Source organism: Tiliqua scincoides, chromosome 1 (genome assembly GCF_035046505.1).
Source record: "Tiliqua scincoides isolate rTilSci1 chromosome 1, rTilSci1.hap2, whole genome shotgun sequence".
Taxonomy (NCBI): Eukaryota; Metazoa; Chordata; class Lepidosauria; order Squamata; family Scincidae; genus Tiliqua; species Tiliqua scincoides.
This window is the reverse complement of record NC_089821.1, coordinates 12,962,067-12,985,026: the sequence shown is the minus strand read 5'-3', so window position 1 is coordinate 12,985,026 and position 22,960 is coordinate 12,962,067. Positions and strand designations below refer to the sequence as shown.

General features: G+C 45.5%; 1 protein-coding gene and 1 pseudogene across 1 annotated transcript in view; both read left to right on the top strand.

Moving 5' to 3' along the window:
- PLCB2 (phospholipase C beta 2) overlaps positions 1-22,960 on the top strand; it is a 64,009-nt gene that overhangs the window by 38,057 nt on the left and 2,992 nt on the right. The window contains exons 18-31 of the mRNA XM_066615261.1: positions 846-970; positions 1,949-2,103; positions 4,666-4,830; positions 6,183-6,282; positions 9,407-9,511; positions 10,909-10,994; positions 13,559-13,655; positions 14,423-14,479; positions 16,359-16,572; positions 17,291-17,465; positions 18,587-18,663; positions 19,769-19,864; positions 21,364-21,421; positions 22,697-22,783. Coding sequence (XP_066471358.1) covers positions 846-970; positions 1,949-2,103; positions 4,666-4,830; positions 6,183-6,282; positions 9,407-9,511; positions 10,909-10,994; positions 13,559-13,655; positions 14,423-14,479; positions 16,359-16,572; positions 17,291-17,465; positions 18,587-18,663; positions 19,769-19,864; positions 21,364-21,421; positions 22,697-22,783 — 1,597 coding nt within the window. The remainder of the gene's footprint in view (positions 1-845; positions 971-1,948; positions 2,104-4,665; positions 4,831-6,182; positions 6,283-9,406; positions 9,512-10,908; positions 10,995-13,558; positions 13,656-14,422; positions 14,480-16,358; positions 16,573-17,290; positions 17,466-18,586; positions 18,664-19,768; positions 19,865-21,363; positions 21,422-22,696; positions 22,784-22,960) is intronic.
- On the top strand, positions 20,752-20,871 carry LOC136638037 (5S ribosomal RNA; annotated as a pseudogene).

The following is a 22,960-nucleotide window of genomic DNA, read 5'->3' as shown; positions in this document are numbered from 1 at the left end:
CGACCAACCAAAACTTGGGTTGTGACCCATTGATTGGTCATGGACCCACAGTTTGGGAACTGCTGGACCAGAGAAATGCATGTGTTGTGGAGCTATATGCAACACATATGGACTGAGCCCTCCTCAGATATATTTTTCTACACAGAAGGGACTTCCATGTAAGAAATCTGTATTGTGTGAAGTGTCTAGATCAGTGATTACTAAAGTCCTACTCAGACTTTGGGAACCCTGTCAGTCTTTGCGTGGGGGGGACGACAGCAACATGATCACCACCATCATTATGCTGCTGAGTAGGGAAGGACTTCCCCCCCCACTTACTTAGGGTCACTATGTCTCTCTGGAGGGTCTGGGCAGCCTGCAACCCACTCTGCAGCTCTCTCCAAGGCTTGAAAATGCTGAATTAAAAAAACCCCATTTTGGGACGAAAACCAGAAATGGGCTTTCCCCCTTTTTACAACATTTTCAAGCCTCAGGGAGGCTCCCCAGACTCTCCAGAGAGCCATAGTGATCCCCTGGTAAGTGAAGAAAACTCCTTCCTTGCCCAGCAGCAATGTGATCATGGCAATTGCATTGCTACCAATTTCCGGTTCTCCTGGTGGGTCGCGACTCACCAGTTTGGGAACCACTGCTCTAGGTGTTCTTTCTTCCATTTCCATTGTATCATTCAGCACAGGGTGAATTAAATGAGGCAGCATGGAAAGGGACTCTCTGTTACAGCAGGTCATCTAATGGTGTTCTCAACAAGTGCCAATAGATATTGCCCTTATCAAAAATGACAAACGGCTCCCCAAGGCACGTATATCACATTGATCTTTGGAGGCTGATTTCCTATAAAGTCATGTCAGCTACAATAAGAGGCAGATGAGCCGAATTTATCCCAAGGGTACGCGGATGGACTCTTCGAACTACATGCCTCAGATGTTCTGGAATGTCGGCTGCCAAATGGTGGCATTAAACTTCCAGACCACAGGTGAGTGAAGAACTCCCCCCTACAGTTGATGATGGTTTGAGCCCGTGTTCACGTTGTCATTCATTGTCTGTCTCTTCTATGTTTTTCCCCCCATTAATTTACCCATAGTTGCTTTGCTACCGAACTGTGTCTGTTCTCTGCTTTTTCTTCTTTTGCTGTCCTTATTCACTTTTATTTTTACTGCTATTCAGTAGATATTTCTCTCTTTAGAAGATGCAGAGAAAAGAAGAGATGCTATTTGGGGACTTTTTATACCACAAATGAATTTGCTTCTGTTTGCATCAAGAAGCAGCCCAAAAGTCATGAGGAGACACCCCAAACAGCAAAAAGATTTTAAAAGGTGTTAATGAAAGAATAAGTTATAGTTAAGGGGGTTGGCACCAAATCACTACACTGTGTCCTCTTCCTGTTATTCACCCCAGCTGAAATGGTTTGGGAGCATGGATATAGTTTTCATCCTTATTCAAGACATGGTTAAATATATATTTTAACAAGTTCTAAGTAACACTGATGCCAGAGAGAGAGAGAGAGAGAGAGAGAGAGAGAGAGATGACTGACAGCCAGCCCAATCCTATCCACACTTTCCTGGGAGTAAGCCCCATTGACTGTAGTGGGACTTACTTCTGAGTAGACATGCATAGGATTGGGCTGTGAATTACTGTGTAGACTTATAATAGGACTCGGTAAAGTGTGCTCCAGCTAGATGGAAGGCCAGAGCCTTCCCTTGTGGTTGCCCAGAGAGGGTAATCTAGCAGAGGAGGCAGAAGAGTTGGGAGGAGGGTGGAACAAGGGGGAGGGGTGAAATAGGGCAGGGAGGTGGGAAGAACAGGGCAGGCAGGGAGGCTGTGGGAGGGGGTGAATCCAGTGACAATGGTGCACACTGGATCCTATCCCTTCTGGCAGCAGTCTCCCTGCCCCCTTTCTCTCCTCAGACTCGAGCCAATGAATTTGTGTATCCCTGATTCCCTGTTTTTGTAGATGTTCCCATGCAGCAGAACATGGCTCTCTTTGAATTCAATGCACAGACTGGCTATCTTCTCAAGCATGACTTCATGCGCCGCCAAGATAAGCAATTCGACCCTTTCTCCGTGGATCGTATTGACGTGGTAGTAGCGAGCACACTGTCAATAACGGCAAGTATCAAACACCAGGCTGTCCCTTTCACCGGGGCTGTAGTACTAACAACCCTATGCAGGAGGTCTGGTCTAGAGGGTAGAGCCTCCGTTTGCCCGAAGATAACATCCCAGTTCGAGGCCACCGGCACCGTGTGACCTTGAAGCAGCTGACAAGCTGAGTCGAGTTATTCCATCTGCTCTGAGTGTGGGAGGATGGAGGCCAGAATGTGAAACCAAATCAGAAAGAAACTTCTGAATGTTGTGGTTTCTTGAAAGATAGAACCTTCTTTCAATTGTAAAAATCCCTAGGGGATTTAATGTAAACCGGCTTGAATAAAGTCCGAGGCGAAATCTGAGGACCAAGAAAGGCGGTATAGAAATACCTGTAATTATTATTATTATTATTATTATTATTATTATTATTATTATTAACAGTATCTATATACCGCTTTTCAACTAAAAGTTCACAAAGCGGTTTACAGAGAAAAATCAAATAAAAATAAAAATTATTATTATTATTATTATTATGCAAGTATCACCCACCTGGGCTCTTTGTGGAAAAAAATGAATTGACAGTATCCTTCAGGAGGGTGGTATATTAGCAACTGCTAGTTCTTTATGTCTGCAGTCCTAGACACACTTTCCAGAGAGTTAGGCTGCAATCCTAGTATATACACTTACTCAAGGAGTAAGTCCCTTTATGGATTTTACTTCTGCATTAGGATTGCACTGTTAGTCCCATTGGAGACAGTGAGATTTGCTTCCAAGTAAATATGCTTAGGATTATGTCCTGCTTTCCAAGGTGGAAATATTCTCTGAAATGTCCCTTACTAGCTTTGTTTGCTCCTCTTCACCTGCCTGATTAGTTACTGCTTCAGCCCCATTAAAAAGGGGGGAAAAATCAGTCTCCTTCCTCAGAATAATGATGTCCTCACATAACTACTCACAGCCCAATCCTATCCACACTTTCCTGGGAGTAAGCCTCATTGACTGCAATGGAACTTACTTCTGAGTAGACATGAATAGGATTGGGCTCTCATTTGGCTATGTGACAATATAACTAAGGGCAAATGAAGCCAGTTTGGGGAGAATGGTTTCTGCATTGTGCTACTTTTACTATGAAAAGTGCAAATACTTTCCCCTCTTTTGAATGTCTCCACCCAGAAAAAATGCTCAAAGGAGGGGAGGGCACCAGGACGCAGGTTGTGTCTTGTTTGCTCTCTGAAGCATTTGGTGGGCCACTGTGAGATACAGGAAACTGAACTAGATGGTCCTTTGGCCTGATCCAGCGGGGCTCTTCTTATGTTCTTATGAGGCTCTTTTTACAGGAGGCAAAAATATTCATAAAAAGCACTCTCTATATCAACTCAGTGCTACTAAAACAATAATCTCCTCGCACAAAGAAATGTGGTAGTTTAAGAAGGAGGCTAGACTAGAACTCTTGTCCCAGACATGACTTCTATGACAGAGAACCTTCAGTGCATTCCATCATCTGATTTCCCCAGCTCATTCCGCAGAGATAAGAACATAAGAACAGTCCCACTGGATCAGGCCATAGGCCCATCTAGTCCAGCTTCCTGTATCTCACGGTGGCCCACCAAATGCCCCAAGGAGCACACCAGATAACAAGAGACCTGCAAGGCTTCCTGGGAATTGTAGTTAAGAACATAAGAACAGCCCCACTGGATCAGGCCATAGGCCCATCTAGTCCAGCTTCCTGTATCTCACAGCGGCCCACCAAATGCCCCAGGGAGCACACCAGATAACAAGAGACCTCATCCTGGTGCCCTCCCTTGCATCTGGCATTCTGACGTAGCCCATTTCTAAAATCAGGAGGTTGCACATACCCATTATGGCTTGTAACCCATAGTGGATTTTTCCTCCAGAAACTTGTCCAATCCCCTTTTAAAGGCATCTAGGCCAGATGCCATCACCACATCCTGTGGGCAGGAGTGCCACAGACCAACAACATGCTGAGTAAAGAAATATTTTCTCTTGTCTGTTTTCTTTTGCTTGTGCTAACTCTCCCAACACTCAATTTTAGCGGATGTCCCCTGGTTCTGGTGTTGTGTGAGAGTGTAAAGAGCATCTCTCTATCCACTCTGTCCATCTCCTGCATAATAATGCAGGGATAATGATATCCAGGAATAATGCAGATATAATGATTCCAGGAACCAGAATATTGTATTCTGTCATTTTCTGGACATGTAGATCAATTCATAAAAGAAGGAAATAAGGCAAGCCTGTATGAATTAGGGCGCAATCCTAACCAACCTTCCAGCATTGACCTAGCTGCAATGCAGACCCACAATGCAGACCCACGGGAAGGTAACAAACATGCTCTTACCTTGAAGAGGCCTGCTTGACTGCCTCCCCACTGCAGGATGCAGTGCCCACCACATTGGCACAGCTGTGTCGATGCTGGAAAGTTGGTTAGGATCGCACCCTTAGAAGCCCAAGTGTCAGATGGACTGAAACAGTGTCCTCAAGAGAACAGATCAAAAAACAAGACACTCAGTGGGTAATACTGAAACTGGGTTTAATTAGTTACTGTGCTGATCTTGTATTCTGATTTCCCAGATAATTTCAGGCCAGTTCCTCTCAGAACGCAGTGTGAGGTCCTATGTAGAAGTGGAATTGTTTGGGCTTCCAGGTGACCCAAAGCGCAAATACAGAACCAAGCTGACACCCAGTGCCAACTCAATCAACCCTGTATGGAAGGAGGAGGCTTTTGTATTTGAAAAGGTAACGGCACATATAGTAAAATATGTTTCTTCTAAGGAAAAGCTTCTCTGCTGGTTCCAAACATCCAGAGGCTGAAATCTGCATCCCCACAGATGAGCAACTGTAAGTTCCTGGGGAACTCAGAGCCCCAGTACACTCATGAAGAGTGCACACATGAAGGACTCAGATGCTTGCTAAAAGCCCAATCCTAAAGAGGGTCAGCGCCAGCACTGAGCTTCATGGTGGAGCAATGGGTGGAGCCATGGGTGTGGCAAGCCATGGGTGGCGCTGAGTGTTGCAAATGTGCTGTCAGGCATGTCCACGACGCCCTATGAGGAGCCAGTGCCAGCAGTGGCCCAGTGCCGGTTGGCGCTGAGCCCAGCGCTGGCTGGACTCCGCGCAGTGCTAGTTAATAGCTTTGAGCAGCAGTGAAGGCCTCAGGGATGAAAGGGGGATGTGTTCTGGGATGGGGAGGGTGGAGGAGGGCAGGATGGGTTGGGGTGTGGAACTGGAGAAGCAGAACTGATCTCCTGATCTCCCTCTCAGCCTGGAATACCCAACATGGAGTCTCTCAAGCCTGTGCCAGCAAAACAGCCAGCATAAACTTGAGAAGCCCCATTGCAGAGCTTGGAGCTTTCCCCAAGATAAGGGGACAAAAGTCCCCTTCCCCTGAGCAGGCCTCCAGCAGCCTTGGTGGTGCCACTGGATACAGCAGTAGCCATTTTGGTGCTGCTGCACCTCACAGAGCCGACTGCTTTAGGATTGGGCTATAAAGTTGCAATCCTATACACACTGTCCTGGGAGTAGGCCCCATTGAACACAGTGAAACTTTCTTCTAAGTAGACATGCATAGGATTGTGCTATTATTGTGGCCCAATCCTTGAGGGCCTTGCATTGCTGGAACTAGCGTTCCAACAGCAGAATATCCTTTGTAGCTATCACAAAACGTGACATGCCATTCAGTGGGGCCAGGCCACTGCAAACAGCCACAGTCACAAGGCAGTGGGGGAGGAGGAGGGAGCAGGGATGGGTGGAACGCCAACCCAACTATCCCTCTGGATTGTGCCCTAATAGTAAGGAAGAGATAGTTGGCAGGAGTATCTGAAATAGGAATAACAGTTCTTGCCAAACAGACTGAACCAAAGTCCAAAAATGGTAGAATCCAGGAGTTTCTAGTGACCAGAAATTTCATTTTCGAAACTTGCTGCCTCAGATTTGCTTCTCAGCATGTCAGAAGTGTGTGGAATTAGGTTTTCCCAACAAATTTAAGCCATTTCTGCCCAACATAGAACAGATATGTACACCTGTGGCCTGGGCAGAAATGGGTTAAGTAGAGCTCCTGAGATCTCAGTTTTATTATTATTTTCTGCCAGATTATGATGCCAGAGCTGGCTTCTCTCAGAATTGTGGCTCTAGAGGAAGGAGGAAAGTTCATTGGTCAGCGCATCATTCCCATCACAGCGGTGCGTTCAGGTAAAAACTGGCTATTTTTGTGGCTCCTGAAAATTGTGTTCTCTAGATGATTTGGGGGATCAGTCATTTTTTCATATGAAATTTTATGCCCTTCAAGTAATCATAAGAGTAGCTACTCTAAGTCAAGTCAGTGGTACATTTCAGTCAGGATTTCATTTCCATTCACATATTGGAAATGAAAGCAGTATATGAAAGTTATCAAAGTTATTGCCAAAGCAATATCTCTCACTTCTCTCATCTTTCAACTTAGGTTACCTCTTTAAGGCAATTTCCCACAATGCTTTATGCAGAAGCATGACAGTGTGATTGTGAGGAATCTACACTTGTACTGGCCTTTTTGCTTTTTCATAGTGAGATAAAAATCTAGATTCAATCTACAGGCGGATGAAAAATCTAGGAATTGTTCCCAGTAGCTCTTTGCAGGAAGGGCCCTTGGGAACAACCCAAACTGGCCTCTAGGGGACAGAGGGCACAGGAAATGCCTGTTCAGCTTGAACATAAGAACAGCCCCACTGGATCAGGCCATAGGCCCATCTAGTCCAGCTTCCTGTATCTCACAGCGGCCCACCAAATGCCCCAGGGAGCACACCAGATAACAAGAGACCTCATCCTGGTGCTCTCCCCTACATCTGGCATTCTGACTTATCCCATTCCTAAAATCAGGAGGTTGCGCATACACATCATGGCTTGTACCCCATAATGGATTTTTCCTCCAGAAACTCGTCCAATCCCCTTTTAAAGGCGTCTAGGCTAGACGCCAGCACCACATCCTGTGGCAAGGAGTTCCACAGACCAACCACGCGCTGAGTAAAGAAATATTTTCTTTTGTCTGTCCTAACCCGCCCAACACTCAATTTTAGTGGATGTCCCCTGGTTCTGGTATTATGTGAGAGTGTAAAGAGCATCTCCCTATCCACTCTGTCCATCCCCTGCATAATTTTGTATGTCTCAATCATGTCCCCCCTCAAGCGTCTCTTTTCTAGGCTGAAGAGGCCCAAACGCCGTAGCCTTTCCTCATAAGGAAGGTGCCCCAGCCCCGTAATCATCTTAGTCGCTCTCTTTTGCACCTTTTCCATTTCCACTATGTCTTTTTTGAGATGCGGCGACCAGAACTGGACACAATACTCCAGGTGTGGCCTTACCATAGATTTGTACAACGGCATTATAATACTAACCGTTTTGTTCTCAATACCCTTCCTAATGATCCCAAGCATAGAATTGGCCTTCTTCACTGCCACCGCACATTGGGTCGACACTTTCATCGACCTGTCCACCACCACCCCAAGATCTCTCTCCTGATCTGTCACAGACAGTTCAGAACCCATCAGCCTATATCTAAAGTTTTGATTTTTTGCCCCAATGTGCATGACTTTACACTTACTGACATTGAAGCGCATCTGCCATTTTGCTGCCCATTCTGCCAGTCTGGAGAGATCCTTCTGGAGCTCCTCACAATCACTTCTGGTCTTTACCACTCGGAAAAGTTTGGTGTCGTCTGCAAACTTAGCCACTTCACTGCTCAACCCTGTCTCCAGGTCATTTATGAAGAGGTTGAAAAGCACCGGTCCCAGGACAGATCCTTGGGGCACACCGCTTTTCACCTCTCTCCATTGTGAAAATTGCCCATTGACACCCACTCTCTGCTTCCTGGCCTCCAACCAGTTCTCAATCCACGAGAGGACCTGTCCTCTAATTCCCTGACTGTGGAGTTTTTTCAGTAGCCTTTGGTGAGGGACCGTGTCAAACGCCTTCTGAAAGTCCAGATATATAATGTCCATGGGTTCTCCCGCATCCACATGCCTGTTGACATGGAAGCTTGGCACTTCCTCCTGCCTCCCCGGAGACATGCAGTCAGAGATGCCTCCAAGCAATGGGACCTCTGCTGGTGAAGAGCATCTAATTGTCCTCAGGCCAGAGGGAGAGGAAAGAGGCAGTTCCTGCTCCCTCCTTCCCACCCAGAGACCAATGTGGCCTGTACAAGTCCCAGGCAAGTCTGGGGCTGAGCAGGAAGGATGAAAAGGCAAAGGTCAGCCAGCCCATCCACCCAGCCATCATAGTGGTGGCAGCATCCCACCGCTCACTGAAGCATCCTGCCCAGCTCAAAGTAGGGCAGGCAGGGGAACATCAAAATCTAGAATAATGGTGAGTGGAGGTAGTGAGTGACAGGGGAAGTTGTGGGCATGAATGGGTGGTGAGTGGGAGGGGGGTTGATGGTGTGCCCAAGGTTTGCACGCACATATATGATGGTCCCTCCTAAGCTGGAAAACTTGGCATTTTTGTCTCCAAGGCTGCATGTTGCTATACCCAGAAGCATAGCTAGAGGCTGCAAAATGATAAGTAGCGTGGGCTCCCAAATGCAAGCAGCCCCTCCCACTCTTCCTTGGAGCCATTCAGTCAGCAATAGTTACCGGCTGTACCTCTCTCCAATTTATTCAACTATATAACTTTTTTTAAGATGAGGAAGCAGAGCTGTGCACAATATTCATCATCAGGAACCGCAATGGATTTGTGCATTATGACCTTTTTCTGTGTTGTTTTCCCAACCAGTTCACAAGATTGTGATGCCTGCGGTGAAAAATCCAAAAAGGTGCACTGCTTCCATTACCAACACAGGGTACAATTCCCTAGACATTTTTTCTGTGCAAGCCCCGCTGAAATGACCAGAAGCTGTGGAAAGACCCATTGATTTTCCAATGGGGCTTTTGAGGAAGATCTTCTTGGTGGACTGAGCCCCACGAGGGCCCAATCCTATCCACCTTTCCAGTGCCTATGGAGTTTTGCCAACAGGTTATGCTCTGCACCCTGTGATGGGGAGGCACTCATGGAGGCCTCCTCAAGGTGAGGGAATACTTGTTCCCTTACCTCAGGGTTGCGTTGTAGCTGTGTCGGGGCTGGAAAATTGGTTAGGATTAGGCCCTCAGTCAGCAGCTCTGCCTCACTGCTATGTTGTTGCCCTTACTGGTACACACATTCAGTCACTTAAGGTGCCTTGCTGCACCTTGCATCATCTTAGAGCCAGTCCTCATTGTCCTAATCATTTTCCTAAACAGTTCCCCAGTCGGATTCTGTTTTGCCACCTGTTTGTAATGCATTTTCCTGTTGGGACCTGTGCCTTCTATTTTAGGCTATCACCATATTTGCCTTCGTAGTGAGAGCAACATGCCACTTACCTTGCCTTCTCTCTTTGTCTATGTGGAGATGAAAGACTACGTCCCTGACTCCTGGGCAGGTAACGTACTCCAAGGAGCTGAAAGGGGGATGTCTAATATATACATACACTGTACCACCATTGAAACAGACGATAAAGCAGGGGCGGCAGTCACTCACTTTTAATGTGTTAGGCATGTCTCTTGTTGGATGGAGTTGATAATGAGTAGAGATGGCAATTTTTAAGAATATAGTGGTCTTGCGAGCATCATTTATTACAATCTAGTGTAGTTTGGCCAATTATAAGGCACAGCATTCTAGGGAAGATATCTACTAGCACATAAATATGAAATTGCATGAGTTGAAATGTTTTGAGCTTCCCTAGACAGATGCACAGTGTGGGACAGCAGTCATTATTGAGAGTGACATGGACACACACACTCTTCCAGTATCAAAAACTGCTGGGTGCATGCAAATAACTTACAGCCCAATCCTATCCACACTTTCCTGGGAGTAAGCCCCATTGACTCTAATGGCACTTACTTCTGAGTAGACACGCGTAGGATTGAGCTGTTAGTTTATGCTCTCTGTCTGTTTTAGGATACTTGACTGATATTTCCCTTTCAGATAATTAGCAATTGTCTGAAATAGCTGTTTGAAAGAGGGGGAAGGGGGGAGGGCTCATCTAGTTCCCGTTTCCCCCCACCCCAGCAGCTAAGCTGAACAGCTGATCAGCTGGTCACTGATTTCTGAAAGGGCATCACACACACACAACTGCAAGAGCTAAATCAGGAAAGGCAGTGGTGACACAAAGTTGCAAGGGACTTGGGGAAAGCCCTACACTGGCCACTCCCACAGTGTACTCAGTCAGCCCCCAAATGGTGCATCAGGCACTACCGATACCGTTGGCACTGAGGGTTGGTCTGCCCAGCGTGCCCAACATTTGATGACACCCCTGAGGGGAAGAGATACAGCATACCACATGTACGGCATTTGTTTCCATCGATGGATCCTTATCTAGCTACAGCTGTACATTTCGATGCCTCCTAGCTGCATCAGGGTTATGTAGCACAGACCTGTCATTAGAGGTGTGTGTGTGTGTGCTTGAAAAGCAGAAAAAATTGCTAATACTCTGTAAAATAAAAATTGAATTTTATTACTTGTGAATTATACAAATCTGTAGGTATTCAGATTTGCATACCTGCCGCTTTGCAGCAGATTTACTCCTTTTTCACACAGAAGCACTGGAGAGCTCACACTCCATTGCAATAGTTGTGGCTGAGTTAAGAGGCCCCATTCTTCGTATTAACTGATACAAGTTATACTGACAAAAAGTTAATTGGTAACTCAGTGAGTCTGGACCATTATGCATGAACATGGGTTATATGAGTTCTACTATATTCCTGTAGCAGAAGCAGCAGAGAATGAGAAAGGGGAAATGGGATGAGCTTTATTCAAAGTTTTGTGTTATGCTCCTAGATCTGACCATGGCCCTCGCAAACCCAATAAAGTTCTTCAATGCTCATGACAAAAAGGCAGCTAAGAGCCAAGAGACTAATAATGAGGTGAGTGCTGCAGATATTTAACAAATATTTTGCATGCTCAATCTGATGAGTGGGAAGTATGACGAAGGGTCTCTACTTGCCCATGCTACCATCACCATCCCATAGGTGGGAAAGTAGGAGGATGGGAAAGTAGGAGGGAAACCAAGACCTGGGGGTCCTGTGTGTGCATGAGCACAGGGCTGCTCAAATACTCTGAATTTGGACTTAGCACAACCATAGGTCCTGAATATTACAGTCTGCTCAAAACATTCAGTGATGTAGTGATAAATATTGAGTTTAGGAGCTTGTCATGACACCTCCTCTCCTGCAGCCATACTCCTTTAAGACTATGTAACACCAAAGTCAACTTAAATGTCTTCATTAGACTTCTTTCTTCTCCTACCACTTATTTTTGCTTTGAAATGTATTAGACTTTATTTCTGTGCAATCCTATGCATATCTATTCAGAAGTAAGTCCTATTGTGTTGGTGGGGTTTACTCCCAGGAAAGTGTATATAGGACTGCAGCCTTAATGTAACACAAGCTGTTTCTTGTCTCTCAGGTAGCCCTTGGGAAAGAAAATGGCCTAGACTGGGGGTGGGCAAACTTTGAACTTTAGGGATCCCGAATCTTTAACAATTGTGTAGGAGAGAGAATTTCTCTCTTCTGGCCTAAATCAGCATTTCTCAAACTGTGGGTCGTGGGCCTGCCACAATAAGGAAGCTGCATGGTAATATAGTGTGCAACCCAGAAGCCACTTCCTGGTCATGCACTATATTACCCGGCAGCTTCTTGGTTGTGGCAGGCCCAGGACCTGCTACAGATGACGAAGCAGGTTGCAAAGGCAAGGAATTTAAGAGCCCAAGTCTATGCATGTCTACTCAGAAGTAAGTCCCATTGTAGTCAATGGGGTTTACTCCTCTGCAAGTGTGGATAGGATTGCAGCCTGATAACCCTTGGCCTAGACATTCATATATTTTCCTAGGCAAATTTCTCAGTTTTCCTGCTGCGGAGGCCAATGTTTCTTCTTAGCTAAGGTCTTCTAAAAAACATTTCAGAAGCGGAACCCAAGTGTGCCTGCTGATGATATCACTGCTGTAGTAGAAGTCCTAGCACTCTGTCCCATCCCATTCCACTTCGACCCTGGAAGAGCCAATAGGAATAACTTTTAGAAAACAGACCTAATTGGCCGCAACCACTAAGAAACATGGCTTGTCCCACAAGACCAGTCCAAATGCTACTTTCCTCCATGGAAAAGGTGGCTGTGGAAAATTAAAAATGGTAATCAAAAATACACTCCTATAAGATCATATCTGATCACATGAAAAGGGAAACCCACATCCACTGGGTCTTTTTAATTCAAATAACGCATTCAGTTTTGGGATGAACATGGGATGGTGCAAGTCCCTTGCATGGGCCCAGGAGTGTCGCAAATGTGCCAAAAGGCACGTTTGTGCCTCAGGGAGAGTCAGCTGGGCTGGCGCAAAGATGCGTGCTGGCCTGCAGAAGCTGCATCCAACCTCCATGCCAGCCTGAGCAGGTAAGGTTGCGTCAGCCTGGTGAGGCCAGCACGGGGGTTTGGGGAGGGCGGGGGAAGGGTGTTTCAGGGGTGTTTCAGAGCTGGGGGAGGGCGGGTGGCAAGTGGTCTCGTGGGAGGACTGGGTCCAGGAAGGCAGAGGGACCGTCATCCAGCACTTTGGCCAGATCCTAACCCCCCTCCAGAGCAGCCCAATATTACTCCAGGCTACTAGGATCTGTGCCAGCGAAATCACTGACGCAGATCCAAGTGGCCCCATTGTGGTGGCAGGGGCCACCACAGTGTGGTGTGGGGTCATAAGTTCCCTTACTCCAAGTTGCACTCCTTACACCTCCTAACCTGTGCTGGACATGGCACAAGCCGGTTGGCTGTTCATTCCAGCGCAGGTTAGGATTGGGCTGTCATTCAAATTAAAAACAACAGTTTCCAGCATTAGATGCTGCACTAACCATATTCACTGGCTGCCTTAGAAGTGTTATGGGCAGAAAGGCCTTCTTAACGTTACATATGAATGTACCTTATGCCAGCACAAGTATCAAAGGTCTGAAACCAATGAACTGCTTGATTAAGGAATTGATAAATTTCAACAATGTGGTCTTCTCCAGGAAGCTCCATTGTGAGGCACCCTTTCTCTAAGCAACAGCAATAGCCAAATAGATCACTTTCTGTCTTCTGTACATTGCAGGGGAACCCCAAGGGGTAAAGAATCCCCATTTGCACTACATTTAACTGTTTTCCATCCTCCTACTCTTCAGCCACAAAGTAGTACCCAAAGTACACCCATTAAAGCAGACAGGAGACCAGCAGCACCAACGAATCTAAAAACAAAATGATGCAAGTGCAGTTTTTCCCCCTGGCAAGATTAAAAGTGCACCTCATGCCCAGTATGTACTTTGTGGCTTTTGCTTCCGTTTCCTGTCATTTCAATGTCACAGCAATAGAAGGTGCTAAAATGTAGCTGAAAAGTCAAGCTGTGAAAGCAGTCAGTGGTCTGCAGGGATTTGTTTTACTTGCTGTTGCACTGATGCTGCACTAATCTTTGTTTTAGAGGCCCAACTTGGGAAAAAGTTTTTCTGTTGCTCAACTCACTACCAACGGGATACCTAATGCCACCTTTAGTATTCCTCCTTCAAATGAACCTGCAGGTAATGCTGTGGATATTTTGAATACTAGGAGATTAAAGGGTATCTGTTAATAAACATTTTTCAGATTTTGTAAGGAGATGGTGTGGCTCCAGGAGAGATGAAGTAGAATCAATACTTTTCATTTCATTGGGACTAACTTAAAATTCTGTTATTCAAGTCAAAATCTATCATTATTATTGTGTACTGTTATTTTATTATCTTCTATTAACCAGAATAAATACAGTAATCTGTGATCATATTAGTTACATACCATCCTTATTGGCTACTAATTAATTTCTGGGCTCAGTTAAGGTGCAGTTTTTTATCTTTATGGTTAGGACCAGAGTTCCTCAAGAATTGCTTCCTACTGTATGAACCTGCTTTTCTCCAAGTACCTTCCCCCTACTGTGAGATAGTGTAGTTTCCCACTTCAGCAAGTGGGGAAAAAAGAGATAGAGCCTTTTCCACTGTGGCACCCAAAATCTGGAATGTCCCATAAAGTCCTCTTCACCCAATTGCTGCTTGCTTTTTGGTGGGCAGCCAAGATTTCATTATGTTTGCAGGCATTTTTTTTTTTTGATGCTACTTCTTAAATGATAAATAAGAGCTGTCATCCGCTATTTTCACCTTTTGGTTACGAAATTGGTTTTTGAATTAATTTTTTGAATGATAGTTTTATCTCTGTACTTTTATCAGATTATACTTTAGTATATTTTTGTGCAATATGATAGACGTGAGTATAAATGTTGGAATGAAAGAAAGAATTTGTCATATGCTATTTCCTCCAGGAACCCTGACTGCAGGGAAAGTAGAAACCATGAAAGAACCTGCAAAAGGAATGACAGGTAATAATATCTCATAAGGATCTATCACTGTGTCAAGTGTAAGTGATTGGGCCAAACTAGACATGACATAAGAGTTCCGTAATTGAAACTCCTGACATCTTTTTTCATTTTTTCAAAAAGCAGACCTGGGAAACAGGCAATTTGGATCTGGACTTTAGCACTGGGGAAAAAAATTAGACCCCCTCCCCCACCCATGCCTCAACCTCAATCAAAAGAAGATGGGGGTGACTCAGTGCTGCTTTTTGCAGAAGAAAAAGACATTGCCTTTCAAATAGCAGCACTGCCACATTGCCTCTCTTTGGGCATCTGTGTTAATTCCCCTCCTTATATTATGGCTCAGTGCTGGAATTCAACTCATTAGAGAATGGAAGGTGAGTCATAACGGGGGGATGGCTGATCAGCCCTTGTCCATGTTCTCCTCCATCTATGTAGGAAAGCCAAACATCCTGCACAGAAATGTAGCAGTCTCTGGGCTTCTCCACAGAATGCTGCTAAGCAAAGACTCTACTCAAGGGCTTGTTTCCTTTCTGTGTGATCCACCCATTGTATGCCCTTTCCATAAGAGAAAGGGGACCGCATTGCTGCTGAGCATAGTCAGAACTTAGCAGGGAATTGACAGGGTTTTTCCCCCCCTTCACATTCACAGAAGCAGCAAAACTGGAGGGGGTGTGTGTGATGGAGTAAGATAGGCTTTTCAACAGGAATCTGAGCATGTACGTGCATGCACCATGCGTTCATGCATGCGCACACATTACAGTGACAAGTAGCTAGGAAAAGAGAGAGGGAAATTTGGAGGTATGTATCTGCGGCTAGGTGACAGATCTTGATTCACAACAAGACTGATATTTGTTGTTGGCATCCTTCAGTCTCGGAAGACTATGGTATCACGCTCTGAGTGGGGGTTCTGGAACAGTGTCCTCTCCAGTGCGCGAAGCCTGGGTAAAGTAGATATGGAGGATAGACTGTTTCCCATGCAGCAAATCCCCCCTCTCCACGTCGCTGACATGGTCCAATGGAAAAGCAGAAGCCAATACGGTTGATTCCAGCGGCGTCGCAGGAGTTGCCAGAACGTGACTGTGTTCAGCCATGAACTGCCTCAGGGACTCCGTTTGCCTCAAGGTTGACTCCTGAAGCCTTTTCCATAACTGGATGTAGCCACAAGGCAGTGGAGGTTTGGGATCAGAGTTTTCCTTCTCTCAGATTAGCTGCCTTCCCAGGCTAACAAGTCCCATCTACCCGGTGGCTGTTTAGTCACCTCTTACGACATGTACAGCCAATCTGAGGGCCTAATATGCATTCTTACATACATACATCCAAACAAGCAGGCTGCAGGGAAATGGGATTTTCTAGTTTTAGAAATATGACATTAATCTGGCTAAGCTGACATACTTTAAAAATCCAACCAGTTCTCTTCACAGGAAGAATACAGCCTTCAGCATTTTTCTCAGAAGGAAAAAATTTCCATGAAATTGTACAGAACTACATCACATTCCGCTTCAGAGGGCCCCTATTCTTAGCACTTAGGAGTGGTTTCCCAGAGGGTGTGAAGGGGCCAGAGACATGTGAGATGTGCAAAAAGCTGCCCATGGCTCTCTGGTTCCTGGAGAATGACAAACACCAGCTAACAGGCACCTGTGCCATTTCCACCACAGTCCACGCAGTGGTGGGAGAAAGCACTGCTTTACTTTCCCAGATATGAAGTGTTGTACTTCTGAGTGTTGAGAACGTATGATCTTTAGTATGGCAGGAGGGCAACCTTAAGAGAAGAGGCGCTTGACAAAGTCTGATTGTGCATAAGGGCCCTTCAAGTGGACGAAGAAGTTAGACGCAATTCAGCAGCTTATCTGAACAGATGGCTTTCTTTTTTGTGCTGTTTTAGAGCCCCAGACGGCAAGCCTCGAGGAGCTGCAGCAGATGAAGAATTTTGGGAAACTGTTGAAGAAGCAAGAGAAGGAGCTGAAAGAGCTGGAGCGGAAGATGATCAAACGCAGGGAAGAGCTTCTGCAGAAATACACCGTCTTGTTCATGGAGCTGGTTGACCAGACTGGCAGAAAGAAAATGCTATGTCCGACCAAAAACCACAAAAAGAAGAGGTAGAATTAGGATTGGTACTGAATTATTGGCAGTATTTATAATATTTTAAAAATTATGTACTGCTAGAGGTCAGATTGGAAATGAAAAAAGCTATTCAGATGTCATGCAGAGTTTTAGAAAAGTGGTATATAAATAATATTTTAAATAAATAAATAAAAATAAATGCTACGGGCTAAGATGGATGCCATGCTGCCTTAGGGTTCTCTAAGGGAGTGCACCAGGATGCAGGTCTCTTGTTGTCTTGGGTGCTCCCTGAGGCATCTGGTGGGCCACTGTGAGATACTGGGTGGACTAGATGGTCCCCCTTTAGCCTGATCCAGTGGGGCTCTTCTTATGTTGTTTTGGCCTCTCTGCCGATGGGGTTGTGCTGGTGTAAAAGTTATGTCCGAGTTACTCCAGAGCTGCATTTTTCTGATGTTGCACTGGTGTCTGGCGTATCCGTCAATGGGGGGACTTCACACCAGAGCTGTCATTGCACTGACATATGTACCAGTGCACCACTGTATCTCAAGAATAGGATTGGGCCTTTAGTGGGAAGTTGAACATGGAATTGTGGTGCTGATTTATGTTAATACTGTATTGGTAAATCTTAGTGTTAGAAAAGGAAGTACTATACAAGAGTGCCGTGCAAAATGACTCTTTGGTGACACGGCAGCATTTACTCAGTGAATTGATTGCCTCTGCTACACAGTGAGAATTGTTCCCTTGTGCCTGAAGTTGCAGGAAAGGTACTTCAGATGAGACCAGTCCAGGAACGAATGCTGGTGAAAGGGTAGAGAGCCCTGACAACAGAGTCTTGGAGCTGAAAGAGAAGTTGGAGGAAGAGCTCATCCAGCTGGGTGAAGAGCTGTATGATGTGATTCGGAAGAAGAAAGAGCAACAGGCCACAGAGGTATGTTTCCATTCCTGACAGGCAGTGACACTGCCTGAAATGGGGTGGGGGGTGCATGAGTAGTTCATGCTTCTGCTTTTTGCACTTGCCTGCACATCTTTCTCACGACAAAGATATAGACATATCTTATTGACTTGTCAGATGGCTGTAGAAACTTGGCTACATAAGAACAGCCCCACTGGATCAGGCCATAGACTCATCTAGTCCAGCTTCCTGTAACTCACAGCGGCCCACCAAATCCCCCAGGGAGCACACCAGATAACAAGAGACCTCATCGGTCTCTAGCTGTCCCAACATTTATTGAGAGAATACCACATTTTGCCCATTGATTATATATGAATATATAAAGCTGACTTAAAGTGAGTCAACAAACACTTGTAATTGTGTGGTCAAAAGCATGCTCATGCAGTGGCATAGCTAGAGGGGGTGCAAAGCACTAAGTTTTGCAGGGAGCCTCAATGCAGCATGCAAAGGGCCCCTTCCCTTCCTCTTCGGAGCCATTGCACATAAGAACATAAGAAGAGCACAGCTGGATTCGACCAAAAACCCCTCTAGTCCAGCTATATGTATCTCACAGTGGCCCAAACGTTCTATTGGTATTGACCATTCCAGGCGGTGGGAGCAAAGTGGAAGCATACACCTGGAATGGCTCTGAAGGAAGGGAAGGCCTTGCACACTGTGATGAGGCTCCCTGCAAAACTTAGTGCTTTGCACCCTCTCTAGCTACACTACTATGCTCATGGCATCCAACACCATGGGGCAGAAAAAGGAAGTGGGATGTAAACAGAAACTAATTTGAGAACAGTGTCATAAGAAATGCAGGCACTTGATCGTTGTATTTATTCTGTAAACAATAAGGTTCTTATTTCTCGTGTAACTTATTATAAAAGCACTATGTCAACCTTCATAGCCACACCTTGGCTATTATCGGATGAGATGATATTACACATCACAGGCAAAATGGCAAATGTTCTTAAAATGACTGGCGTAATTGGCTTTAGAAGGGTCAGGCAGCGAGGTCTCCTTAGGGCCCATTCTGTGGGTGAAAGGTAGCTTTAAAAAAACAAAAATAAAGTGCAGAGTAAAATTCAATCTTGTACCCTGTTTTCATCTTTAAATAGCAAATTGCTAAAATATTAGAACTTGCAAGAGAAAAGCAAGCATCTGAGCTGAAGGCACTGAAGGAGGCCTTGGAAAGGTAAGTTTGAAAATAATATGTGCAATTATATAACATTTTATCTACAAGATCCAGAACTTTCTTGTCAGGCTCAGCACCTGACACGAAGGCTCTTACTTCACTTTTTGGTCGGCGGTGAATCGAGTAGCCCCATTGCGGGGCTACTCCCTTTACCCGGGGGAAGGGTACGAAAGTCCCCTTCTCCCAAGGTGCTGCCCGCGGCTGCCGTGGGAGTACATTGTTGGTGCTTCCACAGCAGCGCCACGGGAGCTCAGGATTGGGCTCTGAATTGCCACCAATGTAGCTGTAAGTGTAGCTGTTGAAAGGGATTCTGTGCATGTAGTCCAGTCCTGGATACTCCATGCAGAGGTTTTATTTTACTTATTTTAGGTATCTGTAGGCCACTTTTCCACCATCGGTATGTTGCCCAGTAAAACCTTTGAATCAGGATGCTGATTGAAATCTGTCGTTGGACTGGTTCCACCATGACTACAGCAGTCTGGTCAATCAGTGCACAGGGAAAGCTCAAAATAGGAAGTGTTGGTGAATTGTCAAAAGAGATTTGCATGATGTAACCTACACACAATTGGTGTGTATTTTCTCTCGCCCATTGGGATCATTTATCTTGGGCAAGGAATATTTTCAATCCAGTAAACAAAGGGCTGGATGACAGGTCTCTATGTTTCATGTCTGAAACATGTAAACACTCTTTACATTGATAACACAGGCCTACAAAATTGAGGGTCAGAAAAGTTTTTCCCAAACTTTATGGTGGTTTGATATGAATTTGGGGTGCCGATTCCAAAAATGGCATCTGTTTTGCCCTATCTAGTTTTTGAGATATAGTATAGCCTCATTAGTGAATGGTTCAAGCAGCTTCCTCATGAGGAAGCCTGCACCATGGCGTCCTCATGAGGAAGCTGCTTGAACTAATGAGGCTATACTACTGTATATCTCCAAAATTAGACGTGACAGGGCAGAACAGATGCCATTTTTAGAATCGGCACCCCAAATATACCCAGGAATTGGTGTAATGTTTAAGGAAGCAAAATGTATGTTGGCCTGTGTAACTTATGTTATTCCTGAGATTCAAAAACTCTTCTTAAGAATCTCTTCCTCTCTACAGTGACACTAAAGAGATGAAAAAGAAACTAGAAGCCAAGAGACTAGACCGAATCCAAGCTGTGGCTAAGACCAGCAATGATAAGTGTGCCCAGGAAAGGTACTCTTAGACAGACTGCACTCCTTGAATTTGTCTATGCTGAACGACTCCTTCCTGGATCAAGCAATAACTAGAAACCATTCATAGCACTTGAAAAGAGCCTGAAGCTCAAAAATGTGGTGAACCTGATCCTGAATGACAAACTCTTGTACTTTCCTCCTTCAACTTCTCCAGCATCTTCCCTCCAGGAAGACTATGTATGGTGGACTTCTCTTTTCAGACAAGATGCTGTTATACTGACTTGGCATATGTCTTTCACTAGTACAAATACTGTATTGGTTCTTCAAATCGTACTGCTCCTTTTGAGGAAATGATTACATTTCTGAAAGCGTAGCTGCAAAATGTCAGCTTGTCGTGCCCAGCATGGAGCTCTCCAGCAACCATCCTCCCCCACCTTTTCCCTTCCTCAGAAAGGGTATCTCCTCCCAAAATGAGAGGCAGGGGGAGCATTTAAACCTCCATACTTATGAACTGCAAGTTTCCACTGTTTTCAGTGGAAAGTGAACTTCCCAGGAAAGTGTGTGTAGGATTGCAGTCCTAAATTATGTTCTGCATTGAATTGGGGAGAGGATTTTGGGCCCAATCCTATCTAACTTTCCAGCACCAACAGGGTGTGCACTGCATCTTGTGGTGGGGGAGACAGTCATGGAGGCCTCCTCAAAGTAAGGGAAGTAACAGCCCAATCCTATGCGTGTCTACTCAGAAGTCCCATTAGAGTCAATGAGGCTTACTCTCAGGAAAGTATGGATAGGATTGGGCTGTAAGTCCCTTACATTGGGACTGCTTTGCAGCTGCATTGGCTTTGGAAAGCTGAATAGGACTGGGGTCTTAATCCCTAACATCTGTGCAAATGACATAGAGAGCCAGGTGCTCAACCATCTTTGGAAATGCACAGCCTTACTTACCCTGCAGATGCCTGATCTTGTCTGATCTCAGAACCTAAGCAGGGTCAGGCCTGGTTAGTACTTGGATGGGAGACCACCTGGGAATACCAGGTGCTGTAGGCTTATACTGTAGTCTTTCGAGACTGAAGGTTGCCAACCTACCTACTTCTATTTCTGCCTTTCTGAAATGCCCCCCTTCTGGTGCCACAGTTGTGATTGTTTGGAACTGGGGTTTGGAATGAAGCCTTTCCCGAATTTACTGGGGCCATTAACTCGTGGAGAGTTTCCTTAACACATCCTCAACCTCATTGTCTTACCAAGATATTTGTGGTGACTATTTGTTTAGGCAGTCTGATTTGGAGCACATCTTCACTCCACTACAATGCCTGAATATACTTAGGAAGTCTGCAGTTCAGCTGCTCCTTGAGTAGAAATTGTTGGCGCGCTTCTGTATATCATTATCCCTTTTGCATGCATGGAAATCACGTCACTTTAATTTTTAAATGGGCACATATGAAGATGGATGATCTGTCTTGATTCATTGAAGCCACTTTTTCAACTATGACAGGCACAGGACTTCAAGTTTAACTCCTGTTTTTTTTTCCCCCCCTAAAGATCAAAAAGGGAGATCAATAATGCACACATTCAGGAAGTTGTACAGACGGTCAAGCTGGTAAGCTTCTCTAGAATATTTTCATTGCCTTTTTCTTAGGGGAATCATCTCTATATCATCACTCAGTGCCTTGGCTGTATAGTTTCAGAGGGGAAGATATAGAAAGAACCATTTGTGGTTGCAAGGCTCAACTTGGAACTGATTGAATCCTCCCTATAGCAGGTTACTGAACAATGTTCAGATTTAACTTACCAAATGGTCATCTGGAGATTTCAGGGGTGCCTGCAGCTGCTGGAATGATCAATAGTGTGTTCAAGAAGTAAGTACCAGTGCAAGTGTCATGGGTGGGCCAAAACTGCCCGTTTGCTTTTATTGTGTGAGAGGAATTGGAATGGGAAAGGTATTGGGGGTCTGATGGACACTGCCGGCATGTTGCAGCCAACTTCACAAGCAGCTGCTGCTGTTTCTAAAGCTTCTCAGCAGGAGTCACAAAAAAATGATCGTAGTTCATTCCTTTGCCTTGGGCATCTTATAGCTCTGATGCATGGTCTTTTCCATTCTATAGCGTCAGGTTCCTTGCTCTGTCACACTTGCAAATTGACGTCCCAGTGCACATAAAAGAGCCCACTGTGATTAGCTGCTCTGCAGGGAGCAACTGCTAGCTGCTCTGAGAAGGAGGGGCAGACGTGGAGGGGGGCAGGGGGGCAAATGCCCTAAGTGCTATGTCTGCGCAGCGCTCCAGACTGCGTGGAAAGCCTTCTGAGGCTTTCGATGCCGTCTTAAGCAGTACTTCCAGTAGTCCTGGAAGTACTGTTTAAGAATGCAGGGAAGCCTCAGAAGGCTTTCCCAGTCACTCCTAGAGTTGCGTGAGGCTCTGTTACGCTGGGTACGTATGGGAGGGGCATGCAATGTGAACCTTTGCCCCAGGGCGCGGTGAGGGGCAGATCCATTACTGCTGAGAAGTGACAGCAAAGGCAGTGCTGTCGAAAGGATGAACCCTGTGAAAATTGGGCTCTCCCAGTACCTCGGCAGCATCTCCTTCCCTCTCACCCCTCTTGTTCTGTGCCTTCCCCCATAGCATTCCTTGCCTTCTGCAAGTCTGAGGCCTCCTTCCTTCTCTCTCCCAAATCCTCTGCAGAAGCAGCGCTGGTGAAAGGGTGGCTTAGGGAGAGCCCCAACAGGGGCCGGATAAAGAGTTTCCGGGAGCCGCATTCAGCCTGCGGGCCATATGTTTGACCCCTGGTAGATAATGCTAACCTAGATGCCTCCTGCTAAGCTAGCATCCTGTACCCACATGTATGTTGAATTTCTCAGTATGTGTTTTTTCTCTTCAAGATGAATGAAAAGCAGGCCAGATATCTAGAAGTGCTGGAAGCAAAGCAGACAGCCTGCGTAGAAAAGATCAAGGAAAAAGAAAATCAGGTATCCCATGACCACTCCCCACCAAATGTCCAAAGCAGTGTCCTGTGCAAATAAGCAACATCCACACCACATGTCACATTCCTTATTCCTGTACCAATTAAATCACGTCTCCCCACTCGTTCTGTGCCACAAGCAGAAAGCAGCTGGTCCTGTGCAGACATGATCTGACAGTGAATG